Genomic DNA, 25,744 nt, shown 5'->3' with positions numbered 1-25,744 from the left:
TACAAGACTTGACCTAGGATGGTGTGCCTGGTTCAGTGTATCACACTTTGAGATGTGGAGCATCCAGAAGAGAGCAGAGAGAATGATCCAGTGTTTGCATTGCCTGATTTGCTAGGAAGGTATTGTTGGTATTTGCTCTAGACTAGAGGCAGAGAAAACTCTTCCAGGCATGTAAAAGAGAGCTTTGCAGTTGATGTGATCCATATGGAACTGTTACAAATCTGCTGTGGCTGTGAAGAATAACAATGGGCCCAGTCTGGAGTGAGAAATAGCTTGGTTGGGTGTCAGGGCAAAAAAATCCAGTGGCAAATGTAACAAGGACTTGGGAGGACTCTTGACACCTTTATTGCTGGAGATGTAAACTTAACATGAGCTGCCCACATCCCCAGCAGTTGTGTGGCAATAATCACACACTGCTCACAACACCTTCTGCTTCCCTCCACCAGAGCCTTTCTGCTGTCAAAGGAAGGTTAAAGGAAGAAGGACAAGTACTGCTGATAGTAAGAATTTTTGTTTTTAAGACCATTCACTCAGAGAAACTTAAAACAATGTTCCTGACAAATCCACTTTACCAGAAGGAAGATGTTTAAGGATGGGCAAAGGTTGAACATGCCATGCTGTCACACTTGTGGGGTTGAATACCTGAAGTGCTGGATGTCTGTCTAATCACAGGTGCTGCTTATGCCTGGATGGGAAGGATTGCATCCTTACTGCTTGGAGACTGAACCTTCCTGAAAGCAGAGGCAAGCTGGCTGTGTAAGAGAAATGCACTGGCCTCTTGCACAGTGGCACTGCACCGGGAATTGGTGACAGGCCCAACTGTCTCAGCATCAACAACTGGGAAGGTTTTGTGAAGCACTGGTGGGTTTTTTGGAATTGAAGGTCTTGGATGGAGAATGTACATCAGTGCCCTGCACCAGTGGATCTGAGCTCTGCAACCTGCAACCCCCACGGGTAGTGAAGGCTTGTCCAGGGCATATCCAGTCCTGCTTCATGTTCAGTTCAAGGGCCAGAGGAATTGGCCCACCCTTAGCTTTAGTGTTTGGCAGTGGGGAGGAAGGAGGCCTGAGTAAGAGTCCAAGACCTTCAGAACCTTTCAGGGTCCTCTCTGGGTTGCCAGGTGTTTTGTGGATGATGACACAGGCCATTCAGCAGTACCTTTAGTCTGTGGTGACTGAGGTCAGACATGATACTCCCCAGAGAAGTGGAATACTGTAGCCAGGCTTTGTTTTCTCATGGGTCTGTCACCCACCACCAGAGCTTGTTTTTCTAAAACTTTCTGTCCATGAAAAACAAGATCACTCAACACTTTGGATTTAAGCAACTTCTTCCAGCTTTTGTCTTAGCACAGAATCTAGCAGATTTCCTTTAAGCAATATTATTTGCCTGCTATCAAGATACATTTACTTTCCTGGGCAGTTTTGAGCTGTATCTCAGCAATGCTTTTGCACCATAACTTTGTGTTCAGTCCTAGAGACAGTCTGTGCTGTAGGTTCTACACTCTGACTTGCACCTGAACGGGTCCAATCTGAGCCTGCTTGGAGTGTCTTTGCTCATCTCTGCTGATGGCATGGGCAGAGCACTATGGAAAGGAGTTGTTTGGAGCAGATGAGACAGGGAGGACAATATTCCCTTACCATGCTGAGGATGAAGTCCACTGCCAAGCTAGAGGATCCTGACAACCATACACAAGCGAGTAAGTAGAATATGACAGATGCTGTGAGGTGCTCTCATTTAGGCTGTTTAGTTCTAGAGGAAAGACCAGCAGATGCTGTTAAGCAGTGTCCTTTTGTAAATGTAGCTGTTTGGACTTTATAGTTCTCAGTGTTTGAACTAATTTTTAAAACAGATAGAAGATGTTTCAGGAAAGATTTTGCAATGTGACCTCTTTGTGAGATGATGAGACCCGAAAACAGCAGGAACACTGAAGAGTTCTCCTTCAGGCAGACCCAACAGTAAGATTTTACTGCAATTTTTGAAAAACAGGCATCAGAAAACTGGTCAGTTTAAATGTCACACAGTGCTACTGCTTAATGAGTTGCTCCTGCTAACACAGCTTGAATGGATAAAGTTGATAAAAGCAGAATTTCAGATGTAGGCTGTCCAGAATTAGTTGGCTTCTGTTAGCCATAAGGTTTGTTGTCATTGTTGTGAATAAGGTGGGGTTTTGGTGAAAAATCTTCTGAATGCAGCAGCAGCTTTAGTCTGTGCTGCTTTTGTGACACTGAGCCCAGAGCAGTTCCCAACACACTTGGAGAGCTCAGCAGCTTGGCTGCCAGGGACCTGCAAGGGGCCTGGGCTGCTCTGGCATTCAAGGCATTCCGCAGGGACAGCACTGTGGGCTTTACTGAACTGGTGCCAAATCAGCCACAGACCATCATCTCTCATGTCAGGACCTGAAAAATCACTGAAACAGTGAAACAATGGTTTTGACTGCATCTGGCCTTCATGTGAATTTGGCTTTGATGTGGTCTCTTTCTTTAAAGGGCTGGTGAATTGAATTTTTGTTAGAATGTCAGAACTGTCCTTATTATTTCCTTGCTGTGGCTGTTGGTGTACCAGGACTGTGGTACTGTAAACCACCCACTGCTATCCTGGGCTTCTGGCAGCAATCTTTTTTGACAATTTCACAAGTATTTCTAACCTTTCACACTTCTCTTATCAGGAAAAGCCAGTCCTCCAACAGAAGAAATACATAAGGAAAGGCAGGACTTAGCACTTTTACTGATCTCTGTGGTATTGCTCCAATTGGAGCAAGGTGACTTATATTGCCTAAGCCCTTTTTTCTTTGGTTTAGGCCCATGAATAAAGCAGCAATCCATGGCTCCAGGAGAAGTGGCACTCAGCATTCCCTGGAGGCCTTGTGCCAGGGGCAGGGGCAGATTGGGCTTTTCTTCCCTCTCCTCTCAGTCTGGCAGTACCAAGTGTAACTTCGGGGCCCAGCCTTCTGTGCTCTGTAGTCTCCCTTCTCAGCACTGACCAGCAGCCAGTGCTCAACAGGACCAAACCCTGACAGCTCCTGAACTCTGGCCCTGGTACAGTTTTAATCACTAGAAATGCTGGTCTCAACCTCTTCACCTCAAAGCATAAAATATTCATCAACTATCCCCAAAATGTCCAGAGGTTTTTCCAGTCCTGGGAAGGGTGGGAGCAAGTGATGCCCCTCTGCTGTGCCAGGTGATGGTTCACATTTCCCTACTGTAAGTTCTGAGCTTGTTCATTTACCAGTCTTTTTTCAGGATTCCAGTTTTCCCAACTGGAAAACAGAACAAAAATATTCAATACTTGTGCTTTGAGCAGATGGACAACATTCAGATGGCACAGGCCCACAGAAACACCATCTTCCTGCTGCTTGTCCTAGAAGCTGCTCTGAGCCTCAGGCTGCCCCTAAGAGGGACTAATGCATCTCTTGTCTGTCAACCCCTGATGAGCACAACCCCTTACATTTTATCTTCAAGTGACCATACAAGATGGGTCAAGTTCTCTTTGCTTCCTGGGAAATAAAAAAAGGAGTTTAGCTATTTACCAACCTTCCCATGGACAGTAAACAAAATCCACAGAAACAAGGACTGTGCTGGTTTTACAGGAAATACAGTTCCAAGGTTACAGCACCAACCTCGGCCTCGCTCCCCTCACCAGGCACGGTGCAGGTAAGGAACTGTTCCCTCCCCACTGAGCTCTCGCCAAGTTACACCAGAACAAACTGGAGCCACAGGACAACAGCCACTGCTCCTGTCATTCCTCTTTGAAGGGTGACAGCAAAATCTGACATCAGACCTGCAACAGGCATTTCTGTCCAGTAAGCAGAAATATCCCTGGACAGTTTTTCATCGGTGTCTCGTGAAAGCAAAAACTTACACGAAAAATAGTTTTTGAAACCTCTTGTAATAAAATTTAGTAGCCATGTGCAAAACAAACCCTTCTGCTCTTGTGATATTAATAGAAATATTCCTTTCTTCTGCAAGACTCACATTCACACAGGTCATATACAATGATAAACATTATTAAAGTTTATTAACAAAAGCTTTGTACATATCTTTTCATACACTTGGAATTTTACATCTAGTCAAAATAACAGCACATTTCCATCTTACCTTTTGTACAAATTGTTACAGAATATCCACCAGTGGGGCGAGTAAGTAAAATAAACCACTGGTTTACTTTTGTAAAGTATCTACAAAAGTGATTTGTGACATTTTTTTAAAAATTCCCCAAAACATATAAAAATAAATTATTTTTACTTTTTCAATTAAATCTACTAATTAGAAATATTACAAATCAAAATATCAATGTTTTCTTATGAATTCTTCACAATACAAAACAGATTCACAAAACTTTATTTACAGAAATGAGGTAAGAACTGTGCAATGTTTAACTAAGAAACATATTGCAGAATTAACATGTTCTTCCAAATAAGTACACAGTGGAGGTCTAATTACAGCTGGGTCGTTTCCTCTAATAATTCCCACCTCACTCTTGATTAGTGGTCATTACCCCCCCATTGAAACTGTCCTTCACCACCCTGCATAGACTCGCCACGAGATCAGCAACTGCCACAAGTGTTGTAACACAAGTTCACCCGTTTCAACCACTGGGAAATTTTAGTGGGAAATGGTAACTCACTTTTTTGGTAATTTATTAGTGAAAAGTGACCCAGGTAACAATCTGCCTGAGCTCTCTACAGTGGTATAAACACCTCTAGGGAAGGCAGAACAAGGCTGCTGGTGCAAGACAGAGTATTCCCGCTGCTAACACGGACACGTCTAGTGCATGATCAGCTGTTTGCAGCCATTTCAACAAAATGGAGGTAGCAACAGGCACTTGGTTTAGGCCAAACACTATACAAACTTCTTCCAGTGTGGCCTTCTCATCTGGTAAGAAAACTTTGTCACTGGAACCAAACTGGTTCCTTTAAAAACCTCAGAAGTCTAAAACCTACACCAAAATTCATAAACTTTGGATTCCATACCATAATTCTTATTCAAGAAAAACTCCAACTATACAACAATAGGAATTTAAAGGAATAAAAAGTTCAGAAGTCAATTCCCTTATGAATCAGGTTCCAAAACGGGTATGTAAAAAAAGAAACAATGAACAGCAAGTCCCAGCTGCCATTACAAGCTCAGTCCAAAAGGATCTAATATAACTGCAGCAGCAAGATCAGATGGGCTGGGGTTGGGCTGTTAAAACTACTGCTTTGAAACCAAAACAATGCAGCACTGCAGACAGTTTACAGCCTTTCAGTCTGTGAGATTGGGACTGAAGAGTCAAGTGGATGTTCTTCTGTGGTTGAATTTGTACTTAGTACCATCATATTGACAAAATAATTATGATTTGCAGAGTTTTATCTACTTCACAGTCTGAGACATTAAAAAGTACATCCATTTTAGTGCAACAAGAAAGCAAATGAAAGCCTACCAAAAATACCCTTATGAAAATTATTAACCTCTTGCTGTGCAGTAAGAGTTCCTTGTTGCTCTTTTTCTATCTGCAGAAAGGGAACCCAGGGTTTGCAGCCACATGAAGTGCTATAACAGCAGGACGTGCAGGGCTCAAGTGTCATTCAAATGTCAACTCTTCTCTGACGCAACTGGTCCAGTTTTATCATTGAGCCTCTGTGTAAGAGAAAATACTTCTAAAAATCAGATTATAACATACAGAGCTAAGTAAAATTCATTCATAAAGATGACAAAGCAGCTGAGGTACATTCACTAGAGCAATTCTAAGTAGTAACTTCTGCATTGTAAAAAATAACCATGTACTGTAGAATAAAAAGTGGGAAAGGAGAGAATAATTAAAGGAGCAGTCCTGTATTGAAGCAACTAATGCTAAGGTCATGCCAGGCAGCATTAGAAAATACCAACTCTCCTTCTACTTTCCTTCCAACAAAAGTGGCTAGTCCTGGCCATGGGTCTCTCTAAAACTGCAAGATGGTCAAGAAAAACACCAAGTGACCTCTGCTACTTTTGCCCACTGGACAGAGCTGAAATCTACGCTTCTCCATCAGAACAATTTCCAATTTGCCCATCACAACTCTTTCTTTCATATATTGCTACAAAGACATTTCCTGCAAGTATTGAATGGAACTGGGCAAAAATCTCATCTCATTCACTAAGCATTCAGAAATGCCTGAAAACCTGTTTAAACTAGAAATTAGATTAAACCAGTCAAACTCTGGCAAATAGAGAATTTGTTAAAAATAGTTCAACAATCTATGCAACTTGTCTCAACTCTAGCCTTAAAAAATATAAAATCAATTTCAAAAGAAATTTTTGGTAAGGGATTTGTTCGAAACATGTTTTGAGATTTCTTGGAATTATTTACAGCTAACTGTTAACATAAAAACTGTAATAACATACTTTTTAAAGTGCTGCACTGTACAGATCTAGTAATGGCCATTAAAAAAAAAAAAATCAAAATAAGATCACACAGAATATTTTGCTTGGATATATACCAAATATAGGGTCTTAATTCTACTCACTACTAAGTTTTGGAAAATATGGGGAGATTATTTTTAAACGTATGAGAACAAACTGAAAATTTCTGAGTGAAGGCAAGGCCTGGAGGCAATGCCAGCACATTTGTTGTGACAGTCAGTGACCCTGACAGCAGGGCCCGACCACAGTGACCGTTCACAGCCACGATGTCACAACTGCCCAAAGCATAAAGCTGAACAAAAGTAAGTGCTTACAATTTTGAATGGAAGGGAGCTGTTTCCAGGAAAAATCATCTTGAGAATTCAGCATTTATGTGGTTTGTGTCTGGAAGTGTGTACTGCCTGCAAGTACCACAGAAGCACAGCCCACTCCTCTATCACAGTGCTCCTGAAGTAGCTGGAGGATTTGGGAGAGGGGAGCAGACAGGGGATTCACATTTAGCCCACACTCTCCCCACCTGCTCTTGCAGACAAGCTTCTCTTTCTTCTCTACCACTACCACTTGCTGTCTTCTCCAAGGAATGCTGAAACTTTATGTCTTCCTGCTCTATTCATCCTTTGTTTACCAAGTTTCATATGCTCCTTCCTTTTTCCTTAACTGTATCCTTAAAGAATGAAGTCTGTTCTCTGATTTCCTGAAGAAAGAATTCTTGTCTTGGGGATGGAGATTATAGGCAAATACTGAAGATAATGGAACATCTTTGCCAGAAAAATGTGTCTCGTTTCTTTATCTGCCCAGGAAAGGTTTTATTACTCTTTGAAGCGGAAGAGCTGCTCAGCCTCCCAATGTACAGCCTCATTTTCCCAGGCCAGAACCAAGATGCTCATTTTCCTGACACAGATTCCACCTTCCTAGCAATGGGCTCCTCACCTCTCAAGCTATCAGCTAAACCCCACAGCTCCACAGGGCCTGAGGCCTGGCCAAGGCAAACTCACCAGCAAGGTGGTAAAAGAAATGATCCACAAAACAGTGGACACAATGCTGGGGAAGAAGTAGGGTGAGGAGGACTAGGGCTGCAGTTGTAATTGCAAGAGGAAGGCAAGGATCACTGGACTGGTGGCCTGACCCAGGGAAGCAACAGCGTGCAGCAGACATGTTTGGTGTGACTGAAAGTTCACAGAGTTCTGAGCCTCATTTAAATGCAGCCCAAGGCTCAAGAAAAATAAGACAAAAAAAATCCACGATCTTTGATTTGTAAGTACAGGCACATAAAGTGCTTCTTATCTTTTAGTTACCTCCTGGAGGTACTGCATGGAAAGTGAGGTGAGAAGTATACTTACTGTCACCTTCTGAGCTGTGTTATCTCCATGAATTGTAAGGAATGGGTTGGTAGCAGCTGCATTAAGTGGTGAGGCCTGTGTGCCTGAAAGTAAGTTGTTTATGGGTATCTGTGCTCCTCCAGTAATCTGCAATTGCTGTACTTCAGACTGATGGTGTTGGTGATGGTGATGTTGTTGCTGTACTAATTGATACAAAAGGGCCTGATGTTGTTCCTTGATGAGTAATATGGGGAGAGGGAGGAGGAAGAAAAAAAGATCAATAATTAGTTGCTGAAAAATAGCTCCTCCCTGTGTTCCTGCTTATCCAGATCTTCAGTCAGTGCAGCCCTTAAACTAATCCCAGCTAATTTAGGTTACACTAATGAATTTCCATCAGACTATGAGAAAGAAAGTTCCTGTCAGACTTCCTGAAATCAGTAGCTCAGCAGAAGTTCAGCTGAGCCTGCTGGCTTCATCAGGCCTCTCTCAGAACAAACATACCTGGGAAGACTGTGTACTAAAACCACACAATGATACAAATAGTAAACCAGTTACTTAATGGCCTATATGAATACTACAAGCAGAGTAAAGGCAGCTCATGAGATGATATCCAATAGTATTTGCTAGTGTTCCAGTGGAATCAAAGACAGGTCACAATATTGTTAAATCCACACATGCTCCCAAGCTCTGCTACCCACAGCTGATGCTGAGAGAGACAAGGCTCCATGTCCACATAGGACAAAATGGAACTGAAGTCATGAGGGAATGATTCTTCTAGCCATACAAACAGCCCAATAATATCCTAACATTTTATATTACTATTATCCAAAAAAGGCTGATGCAACTGAAAGACTAAAGTATTATCAAAGCCTTTAATATCAAGTTAAATGCATTACTACTGTTTATATTAAGCTGAGGAGTTTATCCATGCCTTAGAATACAATAGAGGAATAAGTCATAATTAATTGAGAAACTTACTGATGTGAGTTGCTGGGTACTTAGTAATTGCTGAAATTGCTGGTGCTGTTGATGGAGTAATAGTTGTCTCTGTTGGTCAGAAAGCAATCCTAGTCCCGAGGCACTGTAGGGTTTGACAGGGTAATACTGTGATTTATATGGAAGTATGGGAACTGTTTTGCTCCAGCTTTCCATTAAAGAAAAGATGTACACAAACAGACAGACCCTATTCAGCACTTGATTTCATACTGAAAATATTGTCTGACTGTCCAGCTGCAATTTCTGACACCACCCCAAAGTCTCATTTACGTTGAGCAACAGCAACATCTTGCCTGTAACATGTCTACTCCATGCATGTTATTTGAAACTCAGATAATAATTACCAGTTATAAGTACTTTTCAAATACTGTATACAGAAAGGCCAGATTTCGTATTACAAGACAGCTCTTGCCAAAGTTTAACACCTAGTTACTAAGCATTTTCTTTACCTTGGTTTCCTTCTAATCTTTTGTGTCATTCAAACCACTTATATTGCCCACACCATGTCTGTATTCAGCAAATACCTTCAGCCTTGCAAGGGGCCAGGGGATGCTGCCATTGAATGAAGCTGCTTCTGTTTTTGCCAACTACTTCACTCCCAGTCTCTATTTTCATGCCTACATAAAATTGTCTGCAAATATTTAGGGAACTGGGCAGGGCATAGATCCAGCTGACAACTAGGCTATAAATAAAGGGTTTCTTCAGCTATACCAGTTTACTGCAAGACCAACAGCATGAACAAGGCTGTTGGGAATAGAAGACCAGGAAGACAGCTGGATTTACTCATTCAGTACAGTGTTAGCTTTTACTAGTTTTAAACACCCATTACAATATTAAGGTGTTGTTTCATGATAGGTTTATCCTGCTGTTGAAAAATTAAGTATTTCCCTTTCAGCTGTACACTTCTGTCCCCTCCCCTCATACTGGTCTTGCATAATGGACTGCAACCTGTGGGAACTGAGCTGAAACTTTAAACAATACAAAACACACTGATAGATTCACTATTAATGTAGACGAGGTCACTATGTAATGCAGAAGTTCTAGCAAGAAGGTGTGCACAGGATGACAGGATTACTTGTTGGGATTGGTAGTAAAGAATTATTCACTTAAATCAGTTACAAATCCACACCATTAGGCTACAATTATGCAGCTCCTCAGGGCATAATATTTATCTTGCATTTTTACAGCAGCCAGCAAACTGTAGCCCAACTGCTGTAATTTGACTTTGTGTTAACCAGCCAATATAAAAATACCCAAAGATCACCATTCTCTCCTACTGGCAAAGGGCAAGCCACGTATAAACTTTATCTCATACTTTGTTGCATGGTCTCAGCACTACAGGACACACCTGGTGAGCTGCACTTAGGATTTCCTATGGGGAAACGGAAGCCTATGTCAATGGGAAGTTTACGGGCTGGATAGAATCCACCTAAGTCTACTGAGGTAGCTGATGGAAGTACACAGAGACACTTTCAACCATCTTCCAGCAGCTCTGGCTGACTGAGATCTCAAGATCCCAGCTGACTGCAAGATAGCAAATGTAATGCCTTTCTAGAAGAAGGGCTGGAAGGAGGATCTTGTCAGTCTGACCTCTGCCAGAGAAGTCATGGAGCAGAGCCTCTTGAAAGCCATCACATGTGCAGGACAAGCAGGGGATCAGGCCTAGCCAGCACAGGTCTGTGAAAGGCAGGGCCTGCTTGACTGACCTATCTCCTGTGACCAGATGACCTGTTTGGTGAATGAGGGAAAGGCTGAACATGCACCTATCCAGACTTAGGTAAAGCCTTTCACACTATCTATTTCCTACAGTACTTTGACTAATATTACCATTATTTCCTTCTTCTCTTTTTACCTCACTTTTCCTGTATTCTTCTATACTGGAATGAATCTTCTCAGCTCTTTTTGTTCATTCTTTTATCCCATTCTTTCTTTTTCCCAGATCATGTTTTACCTTTGCACTTCTTTTTTCTGCTGTTGTTCTCCCTTCTCTTTAATCGCTCTGCCTGCCTCTCTTGCTCTGCATTGGCACTTGAAAGAAAATACCCTCAGTCAGCAGCTGAGATCTCAGTGTCTAGAAACAAAACCAAACTGCAGAGGACAAAATGCTGCAGCTCCCAAGCTTCCCAGAATAGACAGTTCACTAGATTTCACCACAGAGCTTTCTCTGAACCAGACCAGCTTGGAATGTAAATTTAATCCTTTTCAGCTTCTCATTAAAAGGTACATGATCAGTCTGAAACTCTCCATCCTACACTCTTCTCTGGTCATGAGAATGTAAAGAAACAATCCTATCTCTTTCCTCAAATCACTTAATCTCCCACTTGCTGGCAATCTGTACTAAGCCATCTATTTCCCCAGAAAAGGATCAAGTATTTTTCTCTGCTAAATGAATGTGGGTTCTTTTACCTACAACTTGAAACTCTCTCCAACAACAATGTGCAAATCAGTGTTCTCTCACCTCCTTGCATGCCACAGTTAGAGAGTTCATATGAATAAGGACAATATGCATAAAGAAGTCTTCATGTATTGGTGAACACTCTGCCTATTTCTCACATTAAACTGTTGGAACAGATTCTGAAGCTTGGGAAGTTATTGTAACAAGCAACTTCCAGGAACATCTGGCAAGTCTTTTAAAATTACAGAACAATACCCTGAAGTATGGGCTGAGTTCTCACATAGCTTTCCAACATGTTGCCAATACTGATTGAAACCACCTCCAACCTTGACCCTAGCACACAATCCAGCCAGGGGTCCAAGAGCTCACGTCACCACAGCACCTAATCTTTGAGCCTGTCTGTGCTTGGTACCACTCAGCCTTCCCACCAAAGCAGTTCAAAGAGCAGAGGTACCCTGGGAAATACAGCATTAAAGAAATAGTCAACCAGTTGCCACTGAAGCAGCACCAAACTCAAACCTGGCAGGTGTCCCATAGAGTTCCAGAACTAATAATTTCAACCAATGGAAAGTATTTTTTTTCCTTCCTTCAAAATCATCCCAGAGCCTCTTTGCAACTCAGTTCCCATAACAAGATGTTTTTTCATATATTTCACTAAGGCATTTGTAGTGGGACAAACAGGAATGAGGAATGCACATGTCATTACCAGAATCATATTAGCACTAACATTTCTGAACTTTTCCCTTCTAAACATACAACCAGAAATACTGAGAAGTCACAGAAAATGAGGGCAATTGTGAAACACCTCAAAAGGAAGAGGGCCTGGGAAATAATGTGGGTGAGCTCAAATGAAGCAGAGAACTGTGTGAAAAGTGCACTTTTAAATTTAATATAAGCATTAATTTTTAAATTAGTATTATTGAGTGAGCAGTACAGAAAGAGATCATTCCATAATAGAAACAGAGAAGTGGAAGTGCTGACAGATTTGTACAGCATAAGGTTGTTGTGGCAGAAAACAGGGAGTCATTGGGAGTATTCCAGACTCTACTAAAGGTTAGAATGAGAGCTTAAGAACAGGATACTGGCTGCAGTATTTTGCATTAATTGGAACATTCTACTACAGGGCTACACAAAGAAGAGTTACAGCACTTAAAATGGATATTAAAAAATAAACAGAAGAACTTCTGCAATACAAAGAGGAGCAAATCGTCTGTGTATAAACAAAATTATTTGAGAAACAGTAGCATGATTTGTATTTAGCATAACTCATATATTCTGGCAGTATCTAAAGTGGAAAGCAGCGTGCAATTGGTTAATATGATTTATCTTGTTTAGTATTTCTCACTCTCTCTCACACTTTTGGAGAGAGAATACAAAATTTTTGTGTTTTTTGCAAACCTCTGATGCTCAAGAAAGACAAACTTTTCATGAACATAATGTGTTTTGTTTATCCCATAAAATCCCATGTTCACAAAGGATATAAACTATGAAAAATACAGGCTCCTCAGGAAAAACGTAATGACATGCAAACAACAGTATACACTTGAAAGTATCAGATTTTATGAGCCTACCGAAGCAATATCACACAATGATACAGCACACAAATATTTAGGAGCTGCCAAACCAACAGGAAGCAAAGAAACTGAAAAAGGAAGCTAGGAAATGAGGGATCCCTTGCCTTATTCCAATCACGTATGTCTTTTTTTTGATGGATAATCCACCATAATCTCCAAAAATAAACTCTACTTAAAGACAAGTAATCCGCTCCCTATTTACAGGCACTTCTTTCCACATAGAACTGTAGCTCTCCTTCCTAAGTGAACGACAGGACAAGGGGTATGGAGAAGTGAAGAAGCGAGAAAGAGTTGGCCCAGGCTTTGCTCTATCCCTAAATATTCCAGACCAAGAAGTCCATTCCTCCTCCTGGAAAGCAGCTGTCTCCTTTTATTACCCATTTGCATGGCAGCTCAAGCAGCAGCAGTTTATCCTACCAAGAGTACCTTGCTTTGAGGAAGGGCTGTTAGGAATCCTCACAAATTAATCTTTTTATGAATTTAGAAATCCATAGGAACACTGCTTGAAAAACTGAATTTGTTGGGTTTGGATTCAGTGCAGGCAACTGAAAACCATGCAACTCTATTACAACTTTGGTTAGTTATGCCTATTACATCTTGAATTACATGACCATATACCCTTCTCCTTCTCCCCCTCCCCCCTTCTTACTGCAACAAATGGTAGCTTTTCCAGTGCTCCTTTAATCCTGGAAGAACAATTGGCAAGGCAAAGAATATTGTTTTCTGAACTAAATAAAGGAGCTGAAGCACATTTACATAATTGCATTTGTTTGGGAATGTGACTTGATTAAAAAACAGGAATTCACTAGGATTCCCAAAAGCTCTAGAGAAAACATCTTTTCTTTAACTTGACCAGTTGTGCTTCCGTTAAATGCGTCCTCACTTTCATTCACAGGCCAGGAGCAGAAGTTACTTTGACAATTATGGGCGAAGGAATAAACAATGTATTTGGAGTAAGACAAAAAAACCCAGCTAACCTGAAGAACAGCAGGCACTATGAGGAAAAAATAAAATCAGCGAATTCTTACCTGTTATTTAGCGTGGTTGGCAGAGGATGTGTGGCATTGGGTGGCACAGTTGCATGAGTGAGAGAAGGGTTCTGTGATATTGTTGCTGGGGTCTGAATTACCCCATTTAAAGCCCCTACAATTCCATTGATTGCCAGCTGGCTGGCTGGCAGTGCTCCAATTATTCCACCCACAGCCGGCACTGCAGGAATGGTGGAGGTTACAGTCTGCATACCACTAGCCAGTGCCCCCACTGTCACACCATTGACCTGCTGAACTCCGGGCACTCCCGAGCCTTGCTGGGCCGGACTCTGCCCAGCAGGTGGTGGAGTGGAAAGCGCTGATGAACTGCTGGTGCTTTGTCCGCTGGAGGTTATCTCCTGGTGTCAAAACAAACAACAAAGCCCCCTCAGCTGCATAAAATTTCACCTAACACCACAATGCAAGGACTGGGATGAGTTAACTTGTAACAACTTTAGGTTTAGAAGAAAAAAATAAAAATTACCTGATTCAATACAGGAAGAGAATTGTCTGGTAAAAAACTGTTTCCCAGATGAGGGCTTTTGCTGCTGTTCAAGGAATCAGTGCTAGGTGCTAGGTAATTATTTCAAAAAACACACAGTGGTTAAATTTCTGTAACATGTAAAAAGATTCAGAATAATTATTTCAAAATTATGTCAAAGCTAAACATAGAAAATGTAAAGTCAACTTTAAAATCATTGCTGAAGAGTAAAATATTAACTAAATAATTGGTGAATCAATAGATTCAAACAGATGCAATCCAAACTGAAGTAAAAGAGAAACTGCATTGAAACAAGTAGTAATATAAAAACCAAGATGTTTAAACATTTAACACATCAGCAAATACTTGGTCTATATTCATCCTACATTTATATTCATCTCCCATCAATGGCATGTGTGGATGAAATAGATTATTTCATATAAATACATGTTCAAATTACTCTGACACTTTAATAATCCCCTCTACTTACGTGCTTGTACTGGAAAGGCATGTACTTGATGAGAAGGGCTGGGATTTGAAGTTATTGTTGGAAAGGGCACCGAAAGCTGTGCATTAAGAAGCTGCAGTCGCTCCTTCTTTGCGGTCAGATTCTTTATTTGCTCTTCCAACCGCCTATTTTCAACTTGAAGTTGGTGTAATGATTTAAGCATTCCTAAAACTAAGACAAAAATGCACACATTATATTCCACAGACACATTCAATGAACAAGTAACACCTTCACTCAGTTTTAAATTCTGCATTACATTAAGACTAGCATAAATGTGAAAATATAAAATTATTACAGATGTCTGAATTTGGTGGAAAGATTTAAGATTAATTTTGAGTAATTTCAATTGCAGGAAAAAAGTTCACAGTGTGTTGTGATAGTAATTTTGGAATATCTCTACATCCTGGCTTAAATACTGAGAGAGTAGCATCATTGGGCCAACATACATTTTAAGCAAACAGCCGTATATGATAACTTAGTCCCACATGAAAATATAAAAGTAGTAGTATTTTAGTAGCACAGGTTAACTGCCTAGCTGGGATAAATCCAGTTCAGCTGCAGTATTAGGAATTGCAATCTTATAAAGCAGAAAAATTTGATAAGAACATGCTCAACTAACAGCACAAGCAACCAACAACGTCTATATAAAAACAACCAAGTTTATGAAATGAGAGTTTTTCTGGTTTAATGGCTTTTACATTGACTCATGAATGAATAAGAACAATGAAAAAGCAGAAGTCCTCCAACGCCAAGCTGTCCCAGCGCACCTTGGCGGGAGCTTGAGCGGCGATCTCGGAATCCCCCAGCAGGGAGCACTCTGTGAGCACCGCACTTACCCCCCGCCTTCCAGAACTGGGGCATCACCTTCCCCACCGACCTCATTCTTACCAAGCACAGTTTGCTCAAACTCCCATTTGGTTTCAGAACTTGGATTTCCCAAGCAGTACCAGAGTGTGACTGAAAAGCCAGGAGGGATAACCTCCTTTTTCTTCTTTTTTTTCTTTCTTTTTTTTTTTTTTTTCTTTTTTTTAAATTCTAAATTGTATTTGTTTAACATGACCTCTGGAGCTACTACAGACATAAGTCTACTGGTATAGGCACATCTGGTCATTTCCCAAGGATTTAGCTTTTATCCCTCCTCTTCAAGAACATACAAAGGAACCCTCAGTGAGCTCAAATGAGATGCAATAAGACTTAGCTAAACCTGTCCTCCAGCTATCATGTTTAAAGGATTATCCCTGCATGAATTTCCTCACAATTAGCATTTTTGTCAGGATACCATTCATAAAAATACTAACTAGATACCTCTTTACACTACAAATGAGAAGAATAATGCGTTCAATAAAACATAATGCAAACCATAACCTGGAATAAAATAAAATTTTTAACGTATTCAGTGATTGTCTTTGATACTGAATATGGAGATCCATGTGATCTACTGATCACTTATGCTTTTTACATATTCATTCTTGGACTATTCCAATCTATTAAACATAACTTGAGAAAATAATAATTTGCTTGCTTTAGGAACTCACAAGAAAGGTAGAACATAATAAAGACATGAAAGCCCAGTAGGACACCTGCCTAACATTTATAAATGTTTTCTTTTCATACAGCAACTGAAGTAGAAAAGTCTGATTTAAAAATAAAAGATAGAGCAATAAAAATTATTATGCCAATTTAGATCACTCAATATAAAGAAAAATGGGGAACTACTACAATATTTACAGTAGTGGATCTAAGAGTTCAGAATTCTTTTCCCAACACTGCAACTGGACCTGCAAGTTACTTCCTCTTTCATGACACAACTTCCCCATCTATAAAAATGTAGATAGTCATAGAGCAGTCTTCTGCAATCTACTGATGCCCCGTGCTGCATTAAGAACTATGCTAGAACTGTACACCACAGTTATATTTCAATTCACAGCAGAAAATAAATTTTATTAAAATTCTTGGACAAGCACAGAATAGCAGTTCTGAGTAACAGTTGGCAAAAGTCATAATAAACAGATTGTGAGTACTTACTGTCGCTGGGGGTGCCTTGCTCTAATAAAAACTGTTGTCCTTCACTCCACTGCCTCTCGAGAAGCTGTTCTATGCTGGCTGCTACTGGGGGCAAATTTTCCCCACAACCATTCCCTGATTGATCATATCGAATCTGCAAGCTGCTCACAGGGGATCTGTGGAAAATATTGCAATTTATTGTTTAAAGAAAAGGATGAAAGGAAATGTATTAGAAAAAGGCTGTTGAAATGCCTTATCTTATATCAGCTCTTAGCACCTACATATCTTATGCTTCCAAGACTAAGTTAATTCATCAAAATCATGAAGAACTCCTGGTTCTCACTGCCAGGGCTTTAAATAAAAGAAAGACATATTATTACAGTGTGAGAATTTATACTGAGGAAGCACATAACCTCTTCTTGCATACAGACTAACAAGACAGTAACTGACAAACAGCACTGAATTAAATTATACAACACACACTTCTACAGCAGGAAACCATTACAATATGGATACACAGGGCACCGACTTTGAGGGCAAAAAAAACCCCCACACCAAACTTCAAACCTTTCCCTGAGAAAACTGGGAAAAATAAAATCAATTTATTAAAATCATTACATAGAAAGGCCAGATATATCATTCCACTGACTAACGTGTTCCAAAAACAGTCATGTAAATCTGGATTTTTGAAGGACTGCATGAAAATATTTGTTCACAAGGGATGCAATGCAAGTTAGAAGTTACCCTCTGCCTGTACTGTGAACACTTAATATACCTCCTTTTTTACTCATAATCACACACAATTGAAAGAATAATCCCCTTGCCACATGTCCTTTCTCATTCAGGAGAAAATTAAATATTCAGCATACAGCCACTGAGAAAGCTGGCTACCTCTCTCAGGCCCTAGGAGAAGGCTTCTTTTGCATTGAATGGGGCACAATTTAACTTGTGGGCAAAGCCAGATGTTCTCTGTATTTCTGACTCAGGTTTCAAGTCTCATGTATGCATGGTCCCATTCCTCCTACAGAACCAACACCAAAGCCCACTAAATGCTGGTTCTTGGTTTTGTTGTTGGTCATTTGATGGGGGGGGGGGGGGGGGTTAGGGAGGGTGGTTAATCAATTCCAGTGAGCTCAGATTCTCAGATATTAGTCATTACTGCAAGCAATTGGTGCCATCATAGGATCACAGCCATACTGTTCCACTCATAGTGCTAACTTACCAACAAGACCACCACAGTCCCAGTACAGGACAACACAGAGAGCTCAGGAAATCAGTGTGTTAATTATGATTACCGTAATAAGCAGTGGTCACAGCACATTAGCTACCTAATGACTGTCGAGCATTTTGTAGGCACTAGAGCAAAGCGATTTTTTACGAGAAAAGGTTTTAAGTAGGTGACTTAAGAGCTCTGGTAAGTATTTATAAATAGTTCCTCTTTTGCATACAGGAAGAAAGGAAAGGACTTGTTAAAACAAAAAGTCCTGATGAATGGGTAACCAAGGTAGTGTTTTTTGACAAGAGATGACAACAGCATGTAACAGTTCAGCACAGAGACAGCAAAAACAGTCTTAAAACGCACTGTCTACACGATGTGCTGAAGCAGTAACAAGGAAAGTTTATCCAGAAATATTCTACACAGAGGTACTACACTTACACTTCACACAAACAACTCACTTCAGGAAAAAAACCCAAAAACATAACAAAACCAGAAAGCTAATACATAAAACCCCTGAACAACTCCGCCAGAAACTTCTTTCTCTGGCTGCATGTTCCTGAGCAGCATATAATGCTGCTCTAACAGATTGTGCCTTTTGAATTTTAAATCACCAACAAAATTCTTGTTGGGCTTTGGACTGCTTCCTATCAATTTTGCAAAGGCAGAAACAAAGCAGTACATAACGTATAACCTCTGCAATCCTTCACTGGAAGCCTGTACAAGAGAAGAATAAAAAAAAATAAAATCTAGATTTCTGTGTATTGCAACATTACTCAATCTCTCCTCTTCCAACTGAACCCCCACAGCTCGTCCTTTAGACAGGACATGGTTCCTGTGTGCTAGGGTTGAATGCTTATTCCAAATAGTATTTGATCAGAGTTTCCAAGAGGATTGTAAATATGCAGTCTGGATGGTCCAATCCTGTCACAGAGATAAGAATGCTGTTTCACAGCTTGCCTGCTTTAACAACTGTTTTTTGATTAAGTTTGGTAAAGTTACCCATACTACAGAGCATTAATTAGAAGCAATACTGCATTTAGATATAAGCATACATACAGATGTCACTGCAGGTATTACATAGCGCATTTTTAAATCTAAGGTTAAGTATGGAGTAAAAAAAAGTTTAAGCGCTACCTTGGGAAAAGCAGCAATTCCTTTGCAAAATGGAAACAGCTCACATACACCGGGTATATTTATATTTCTCATATATATTAAAATTTAAAATACGACAGCTTAAACATCAAACGCTGTGGTTATATTGGGGTACAAAGATATAACAATATGAATTGGAAATGACCATACAAGCTCATGAGTCACATATGTCTTCTCCGAAGAGCAGCAATCAGCTGCGTCATCAACAGCAAACAAATGTTCTGCAAGTGTTTTTATTTTAAGCAACTCGCTGAAAATCACATGGTTCTTTCGGAGAACTGTGTTATTTATGTATCTCATAAGCTTCAAAGGGAACAGAGTCGGAACTTGCAGCTAAATAATTTTAATAGATAAAGCAGGTAACATTCGGAGTTGCAAAGTTTCCAGACAGCAGGATTTTTTTAAAGTTAGCTTTTTATTCACTATAAACGCATATTTTAAGTAACCAGAGTTACTTATTTACTGAAGTGGGGAAGGTGGGGAGTTACCCACATTTTAGAAACTTTGACGTACGTCTGGTCTTTTTTGTCACGCAAACCAGGGGTGAAATTTGCTTACTACTGAACTTAACCGAATGAGTAGGTTTTCTAAATTTTTTCCATGCTAGGTATTTCACACTAAGTTTTTCCATCTTTCAATTCTGTTACTACAGCACCAATTTTCCCCCTTGCTTTCTCTCACACCACTCCTATCCCCTCTTTTTTTTTGGCTTGTTTTTTAACAACCCTGCCAAGCAAAATCTCTCTCCTCTTTGCAAAGTGCTACAGATTCCATACACTGCAGGAAGCTTTTCAGTTGTGGACTGAGGTGGCCTTTGTATCATCCAGTTCCCCTTCAGCATCCCCATCAAAACCAATTGGTATTTTATCACGCTGCAAGTACTGGACTATATATACCCTGAATATACACACTCTATAGAAGCATCATATTTAAGAAGTTTACCTTCCCAAATATTCAACCAAAAGACAGACTGAACTCAGCTATGACTGAAGCAAATTGTGCACAAACCAGGTCTTTGCTTATTAACGAAGAAGGCATTAAAACTCAGAATTACAGTAACATGTATGCATAAGAGCACTACTTAATATAAAATACAAAGTTCTGGAATTACCTAATTGATGAGCATTTCCCTTTGCAAAATTCTCAGAAATTCGTTGTCTGTATAGATCAATTTATATGCTAATGTACGTACACATATTTATGCTAAGAATACCATCTAAACTAATTTGTAAATTCTCTATTTATTATTTTAGAAGCAACACATACTGGAAAACTTAAAAACTAAGTTCATGACTAGGTAATAACACCTAAGTATTATAATGGATAATCTCATCCCAGCAAGATGTCTTTTGATTAATTAAGGAATATAATACAAGATCAACAACGCCAGGCATGTACATTAAATTATCCAATTTGGAGATATTTGTTATAAATTACCATAATAAACACATGCTATAGCAATAAAATTCATTATTATAATGCTATTTCTATGTAACTAGCATTTTTTAACGATCTTAAAATCTTTTTCAGGATAAATCTTTTTTTCAGATAAATCTTTTTCATGGTTAGTCTCTAAGTAAAAACCACAGTAATAACACCATAAAATCTAACTCACATTGGATCCAGTATGGAAGATAAAGCCCTCTAAAACAGAGATTTGCTTAAAATATACAGAAAACGCTACTGAAATATTTAAAACACAATATTGAAATTTTAACAGCAAATATTTTAAAACAAAATAACATTATACATTTTCAGCAGAATTTTTATCTCAAAGCTTTCTAGCAAATGTGAATTGCAGCAGAACAAAAAAGTATGTTTTTTTTTTTACAGAGAATTGCTACAAATTTTGAAGTTGCGAGGGAAAAGGAAGAAAATATTTGCTTGGAATTTTTACTGATATTTAATGTTTCACATCACCTTATTCTTGTGATCACTGTTAAGCATATGGGATTTTGGAATTTTTGCAAATACTACTAAACTAGGATTGTGGTAACAAATCTGAGGAGATAAGCGGTAGATACGGATTAAATGATAGATAAATCCCTCTAAAGCAAGACTCCATTTCTTAAGTAAGAGAGTAAACTAACTTACCGACAAATGTTAATTTGTAAACCTAATTTCAGTTGATACAAAAGTAAATTTCAGCACAATTTTAGCTCTCTGGATGTATGAAGGATTTTTTTAGAAGGACATATTGATGTAAAAATACATGTATTTATACATGTGTGCTTATATTCCTAAATGTATGGGCTTTTAAAACACTTTGGTATTGCTGGTAAAAATACTGAAGTTTGCAAATCTTAAAACATTTCCTCTGCCTGCACTTTCCAATGTAAATAATGCTTACCGTGGTGAGAGACTTCCTCTGGGTGATCCTCCTCTGCCAACAAGGCTTCGGCTGTTATCTCCGAGATCTTGATCTGCAGTGTAAATATTTCACAGCTGATAAATCGCCTTTTCTTAGATAAGAGCTTTAATATCTGATGTAGATATTTTAAAAATACCTTCAATCTCAACTTCTATCTGTAGTTACTGCTGAAGAGTGAATAAGTAACTAGTTTAAGATTGCTGAACTGTAGCATGTAAGGTGTTGTCCTTACACATTTCTGAGGCTGTACCAGGCCATGGATTATGTTCACTTCTTTCATTCCTTTCAGTTTTACAGCACAGAAGCGTGGTTTGCATTTGCAGTACCCTCCCCTCAGCCACTTTTAATTTGTACGGTGAAAGTAATGAATCACAGCTGTGGACAGCTAATCTGTATGCTTATCACAGCAAATCCTGATGCTCTGTATTTTTTTAACACTTTGCATCCCAAAACAACTCATAAAATATATAACGTATTAAACTTACTGCTGCCATCTAACAAGCACGCATTATTCTGCAAATTTACTGAAAACTTTATGAAAGCGTATAATTCACTAATTCCTATTTATAAGCAAAGCATAGGAAAGCCCCTTGCTAAAAAGGTAGTAAAACAAACAAAAAAGGCCTCATTAAATATACGAAAACGTTTTGCTTGGAAGGACTCAAAAGGGTTATTTTCCCTATGGCCTCTCAATAAAATAACCCTATCTGCCCCCTTCAAGGTTGCCCTCCCCCTATTCTGAGTCAAGCGACCTCCGACCCCTTGGAGGGCAAAGACATGACTGATCCATTCTTGGTAAACTGCTAAACTCATTCCCTTCCCCCAAACAGGCATGACTACTACGACATGTCAACAAATCCTTACGGAGGGAATGAAACAAAGCAAAGCCAGCGGCTCATTAAAACCGCAGCGGAGAGCCCGCGGTACCAAATGCCAATCGGTAAATATTCACAAGATTATTAAATGCTGCACAAGTTCTCTAACGGGATCTCTTTCACACGAACTTGTATGTAATGCAATTTCATGAATTATGCAAATAAAGGTTTCAACTATTCACGACAAAACCCAGAGCTGTGTCACTCTGGCTGCAGAGAGCTGGGAACTGAGCGCATCAATCACAGGAGTCACAAGAGACACTGGTGCATTCCTGCCTGCTGATGGCTCTGCTTAAACATTTACATTTCACACACCGAGGGGAAAAAAGGGGGAAGAAAACCCGCGCTGTTCCACAGAACAACTAGAATTTACTTCCAACACAGAACAACTTTGTACAGACATTTAATAATCAAAAGTTGAGCAGAAATCAAAAATACTACTTAAAAACCTTTATAAAAACAAGGAGCTCTGTGAAGCTGCACATTTGCATCGGCAGAGGAAGCTTACCTGCTTGGCTGTTTTCAGACTGAGCTATAAGTGCTGCCATGGCTGAATTTGGATTCAGCCTATTGCCGTACATGTGGGATGGAGGCAGACTGAGAGAAGATCCAGGTAGGGTGTTCGCCTGCAAGAAACCAATTAGAATTTGAATCCTTTTTGTATAATGGGAAAAAATCCTAAATGTATTTTAAGGAAGCCTTTTTAATGTGCATTTATTATTTTTTCAGTAGAATGCTTTTTAAAACAATGTATTTAAAAGAAAAAAGTTTTCAATTTCTGAGTATGGAAATAGAATTGCAATATTTAAAAAAATAGATCAGGTTTTAAAGTGTGCTTGATTGTGGCTTATAATTAAAGAAAACCCTTCTAATAAAAAAGTACTGAAGCAAATATTAAAAATACCTAAAGTGCATTTTAAAACAAGCACACTTTGCAGGATGGGCAGACTTCCTTGCAATCCTGAAGTATGTGCTCAATGCTAGGACTTAGTAGCATGGCGACCATGTGGTTATCCTACTAATTATTTAATCTTATTAAACCATTTACAAAATAAGGGCAGGTAGACAACAGATGTCTCACAAATGCTTGGGTTCCTTACATCACAAGCCGGCTGTGGAGGTCAAAAGGTCCAACTTTCAGCTCTACAGTTTAACTACACAGAGCCATATTTCCTTTGCTCGACGCCGTCATTAGTAAAACGTGCACAGTATTTTGTTACTTCCTATTTTGATAGACTTGGAAGCCTGGTGTTTTTTTGTTTTGTTTTGTTTTTATTTTAAAGAACGCAAACAGCCATTACAAGTATGTTTTCTATACAATAGGGGGCTCCGGGAACCACAGCTTTGCCCTGACCCCATATAAGGAACTGTATTTTTGGCAGTTGGCCAGCTCTACTTATTGAAGAGCTCCCAAAGTTTGTGTTCATTCATGTTGCTAACCACAATTCTGAAGGTCTCTGCTGGGACTTGTGCCAAACAAGCGAAAATGAACCCTTAAACAGATGAAGCTAAGGAGGCTGGCCAAAATCTTGCATAATCCAACGCAATAAAAATACCTTCTTCCTTGGCTGCTTATGCTTTTTCCCTTTCGAAGAAAAAAATATTTGTGTCAAATGCTAAGTTGCAGAGACAGGCAATCAAAGAAATAAAAGCACGGCTGCTTATTTTAAAGGCATTTTCCTACCTGATAAAAAAAATTATTTCAGAACAAAGAAAAGATTGCGGGAGGTAGGGGAGGTGGAATCAAAGATACACAAACCTGTGTGATCACTGGTTTTAAAATTAATCTTCTAAGAAAATGTAAACAACCTTTACAAATGAAATTTTTTTTGAAAAATGAAAAAGAAAGGTGAACAGTAAGGAACTCAATTTGTGGGACATTTTGACATGCATAACTGCACACAAGAGACAGGGGAAACATACTGGTTATTACAGCAAAATATTACAGAGTATAAACTATGTCTCTGGAAAGAATCACACACTACCATTAACTTTTGGCCTTCTGCCAACATATTAAACTTGATGAATGGACTTTTATGAATTCACACAACTGTTTTCAATGATGCTTTATTTACTATATACTGGTGAGAAATTGTGCCTGATATTTACATTCTTCTACTGTCACAAAGTTAGAAAAAGCCACAAGTAATTGCTTACAATGATCAGGGGTTCGTTCACTTTTCAGTTTATAGATACATGCCAGATTGCTAGACATGGAACTACAGCATCGCTTCAAATCTGGCTGTTACTTCTTCTGGTTGTTTGTTGGGTTTTTTTTTAAAGAATTGAGTATCTTTTACAGAATTAATCTGAATTGTTTCTAAGTCTTTAAAATAATGCAGGCATTTCTACCTACCCAGGTACAACAGCTTCTGTAACACTGATGAAGGCAGCAATACTGCACAGGCCCTGCTATTTTCCTTAAAAAATGTCTATAGGGCAGTTCCAACTTAACTATTCTTGCTCCCAGCAACCTTCAGCTGTTCTCCCCCAAAACCAAGCAAACTTCAGTCAAATCCTTTCACTGATAAAACCTCAGAGAATGGAATATTAAGAGATTCAACCAGTATTATCATTCAACCATATCTAAAAGGCCAGACTAGGAAAATAGAAATTTATATGATGCTGTAAGTTCTACTCACAGCTTCGGGGATAGGGTGGGGGCAGGTTTTAAACTCCGAACACCAGATCTTATTTCTGTTTAGTTTTAGCATTTTTCTCAAAAAGATTTTTTTAAATTCCAGTAAGAGCATGTACTGCTCACATTTTACACAGAAGCTTCTATACTTAGCTCTCAGTCCATGTAATTCACTGCAAGGCTGCTTAAAACTGTGCAATAGCAGCTATATATTAATTTATTATGGTAGGGTAGCTATAATCAGCAAGGGGATAGACATCTATTTGACTGAGGCGTACACAAACAGCTTTAAGAACTTTCTGAAAGTACCTAAGTAACTTGAAGGGAGTTGCTAAAGTTTGTTGATTAACTATCACACCACGAAACAGAAGACATCAAAGGAATTAAACGTTTGCTAAGTGTGTTGATGTAACAGATCAAAAGACTTAGCAGGATTTACATGGTATCTAAGAACTTTAGTTTTTTCACAAGTAGTGGTTTCACCCTAAATGTTATCCCTCTTTGCATTTTAGAATAATAGTAAAGGTGTCTTAAAAGTTGGAACTATGTAAGTTCCAATGCCATCCTGCATACTATGCAACTCTTAAAGCAAAAAGACACAATAAAATTGTTCAAGTAAGTTGAAATAAATAAAAAAAAACCTTTGAAGATACTTTTTTAAAATGGCAACATAAAATGACAAGAATAATGATTTGTGAAACTTTCTTATGTATGTGACGACTTCATCTGACAAGGAAGTGGATGAGGTGGAGGAGTGCTACATTATTTAAAGGTGAAATAGGAGCTTCATGTTTCACTCACAGTCGA

At 39.2% G+C, this 25,744-nt stretch overlaps 1 protein-coding gene across 5 annotated transcripts in view; it reads right to left on the bottom strand.

The window, feature by feature from the left end:
• Positions 1-3,987: 3,987 nt before the first annotated feature.
• Positions 3,988-25,744, bottom strand: part of MLLT10 (MLLT10 histone lysine methyltransferase DOT1L cofactor) — a 122,222-nt gene continuing 100,465 nt past the window's right edge. For 2 of the 5 annotated variants that reach the window (XM_056484046.1, XM_056484048.1), the window contains 9 exons: positions 22,808-22,925; positions 21,404-21,476; positions 16,704-16,858; positions 14,661-14,849; positions 14,174-14,262; positions 13,690-14,048; positions 8,675-8,777; positions 7,718-7,930; positions 3,988-5,632 (listed from right to left, as the gene is read on the bottom strand). In XM_056484046.1, the coding sequence (XP_056340021.1) occupies positions 5,564-5,632; positions 7,718-7,930; positions 8,675-8,777; positions 13,690-14,048; positions 14,174-14,262; positions 14,661-14,849; positions 16,704-16,858; positions 21,404-21,476; positions 22,808-22,925 (1,368 nt within the window). In that variant the 3' untranslated portion in view covers positions 3,988-5,563. The remainder of the gene's footprint in view (positions 5,633-7,717; positions 7,931-8,674; positions 8,778-13,689; positions 14,049-14,173; positions 14,263-14,660; positions 14,850-16,703; positions 16,859-21,403; positions 21,477-22,807; positions 22,926-25,744) is intronic. The other 3 variants (XM_056484045.1, XM_056484049.1, XM_056484050.1) reach the window with 3 other exon arrangements.

This window comes from Oenanthe melanoleuca, chromosome 2, assembly GCF_029582105.1.
Source record: "Oenanthe melanoleuca isolate GR-GAL-2019-014 chromosome 2, OMel1.0, whole genome shotgun sequence".
NCBI classification, from domain to species: domain Eukaryota; kingdom Metazoa; phylum Chordata; class Aves; order Passeriformes; family Muscicapidae; genus Oenanthe; species Oenanthe melanoleuca.
This window is presented reverse-complemented; position numbering and strand designations above follow the sequence as displayed.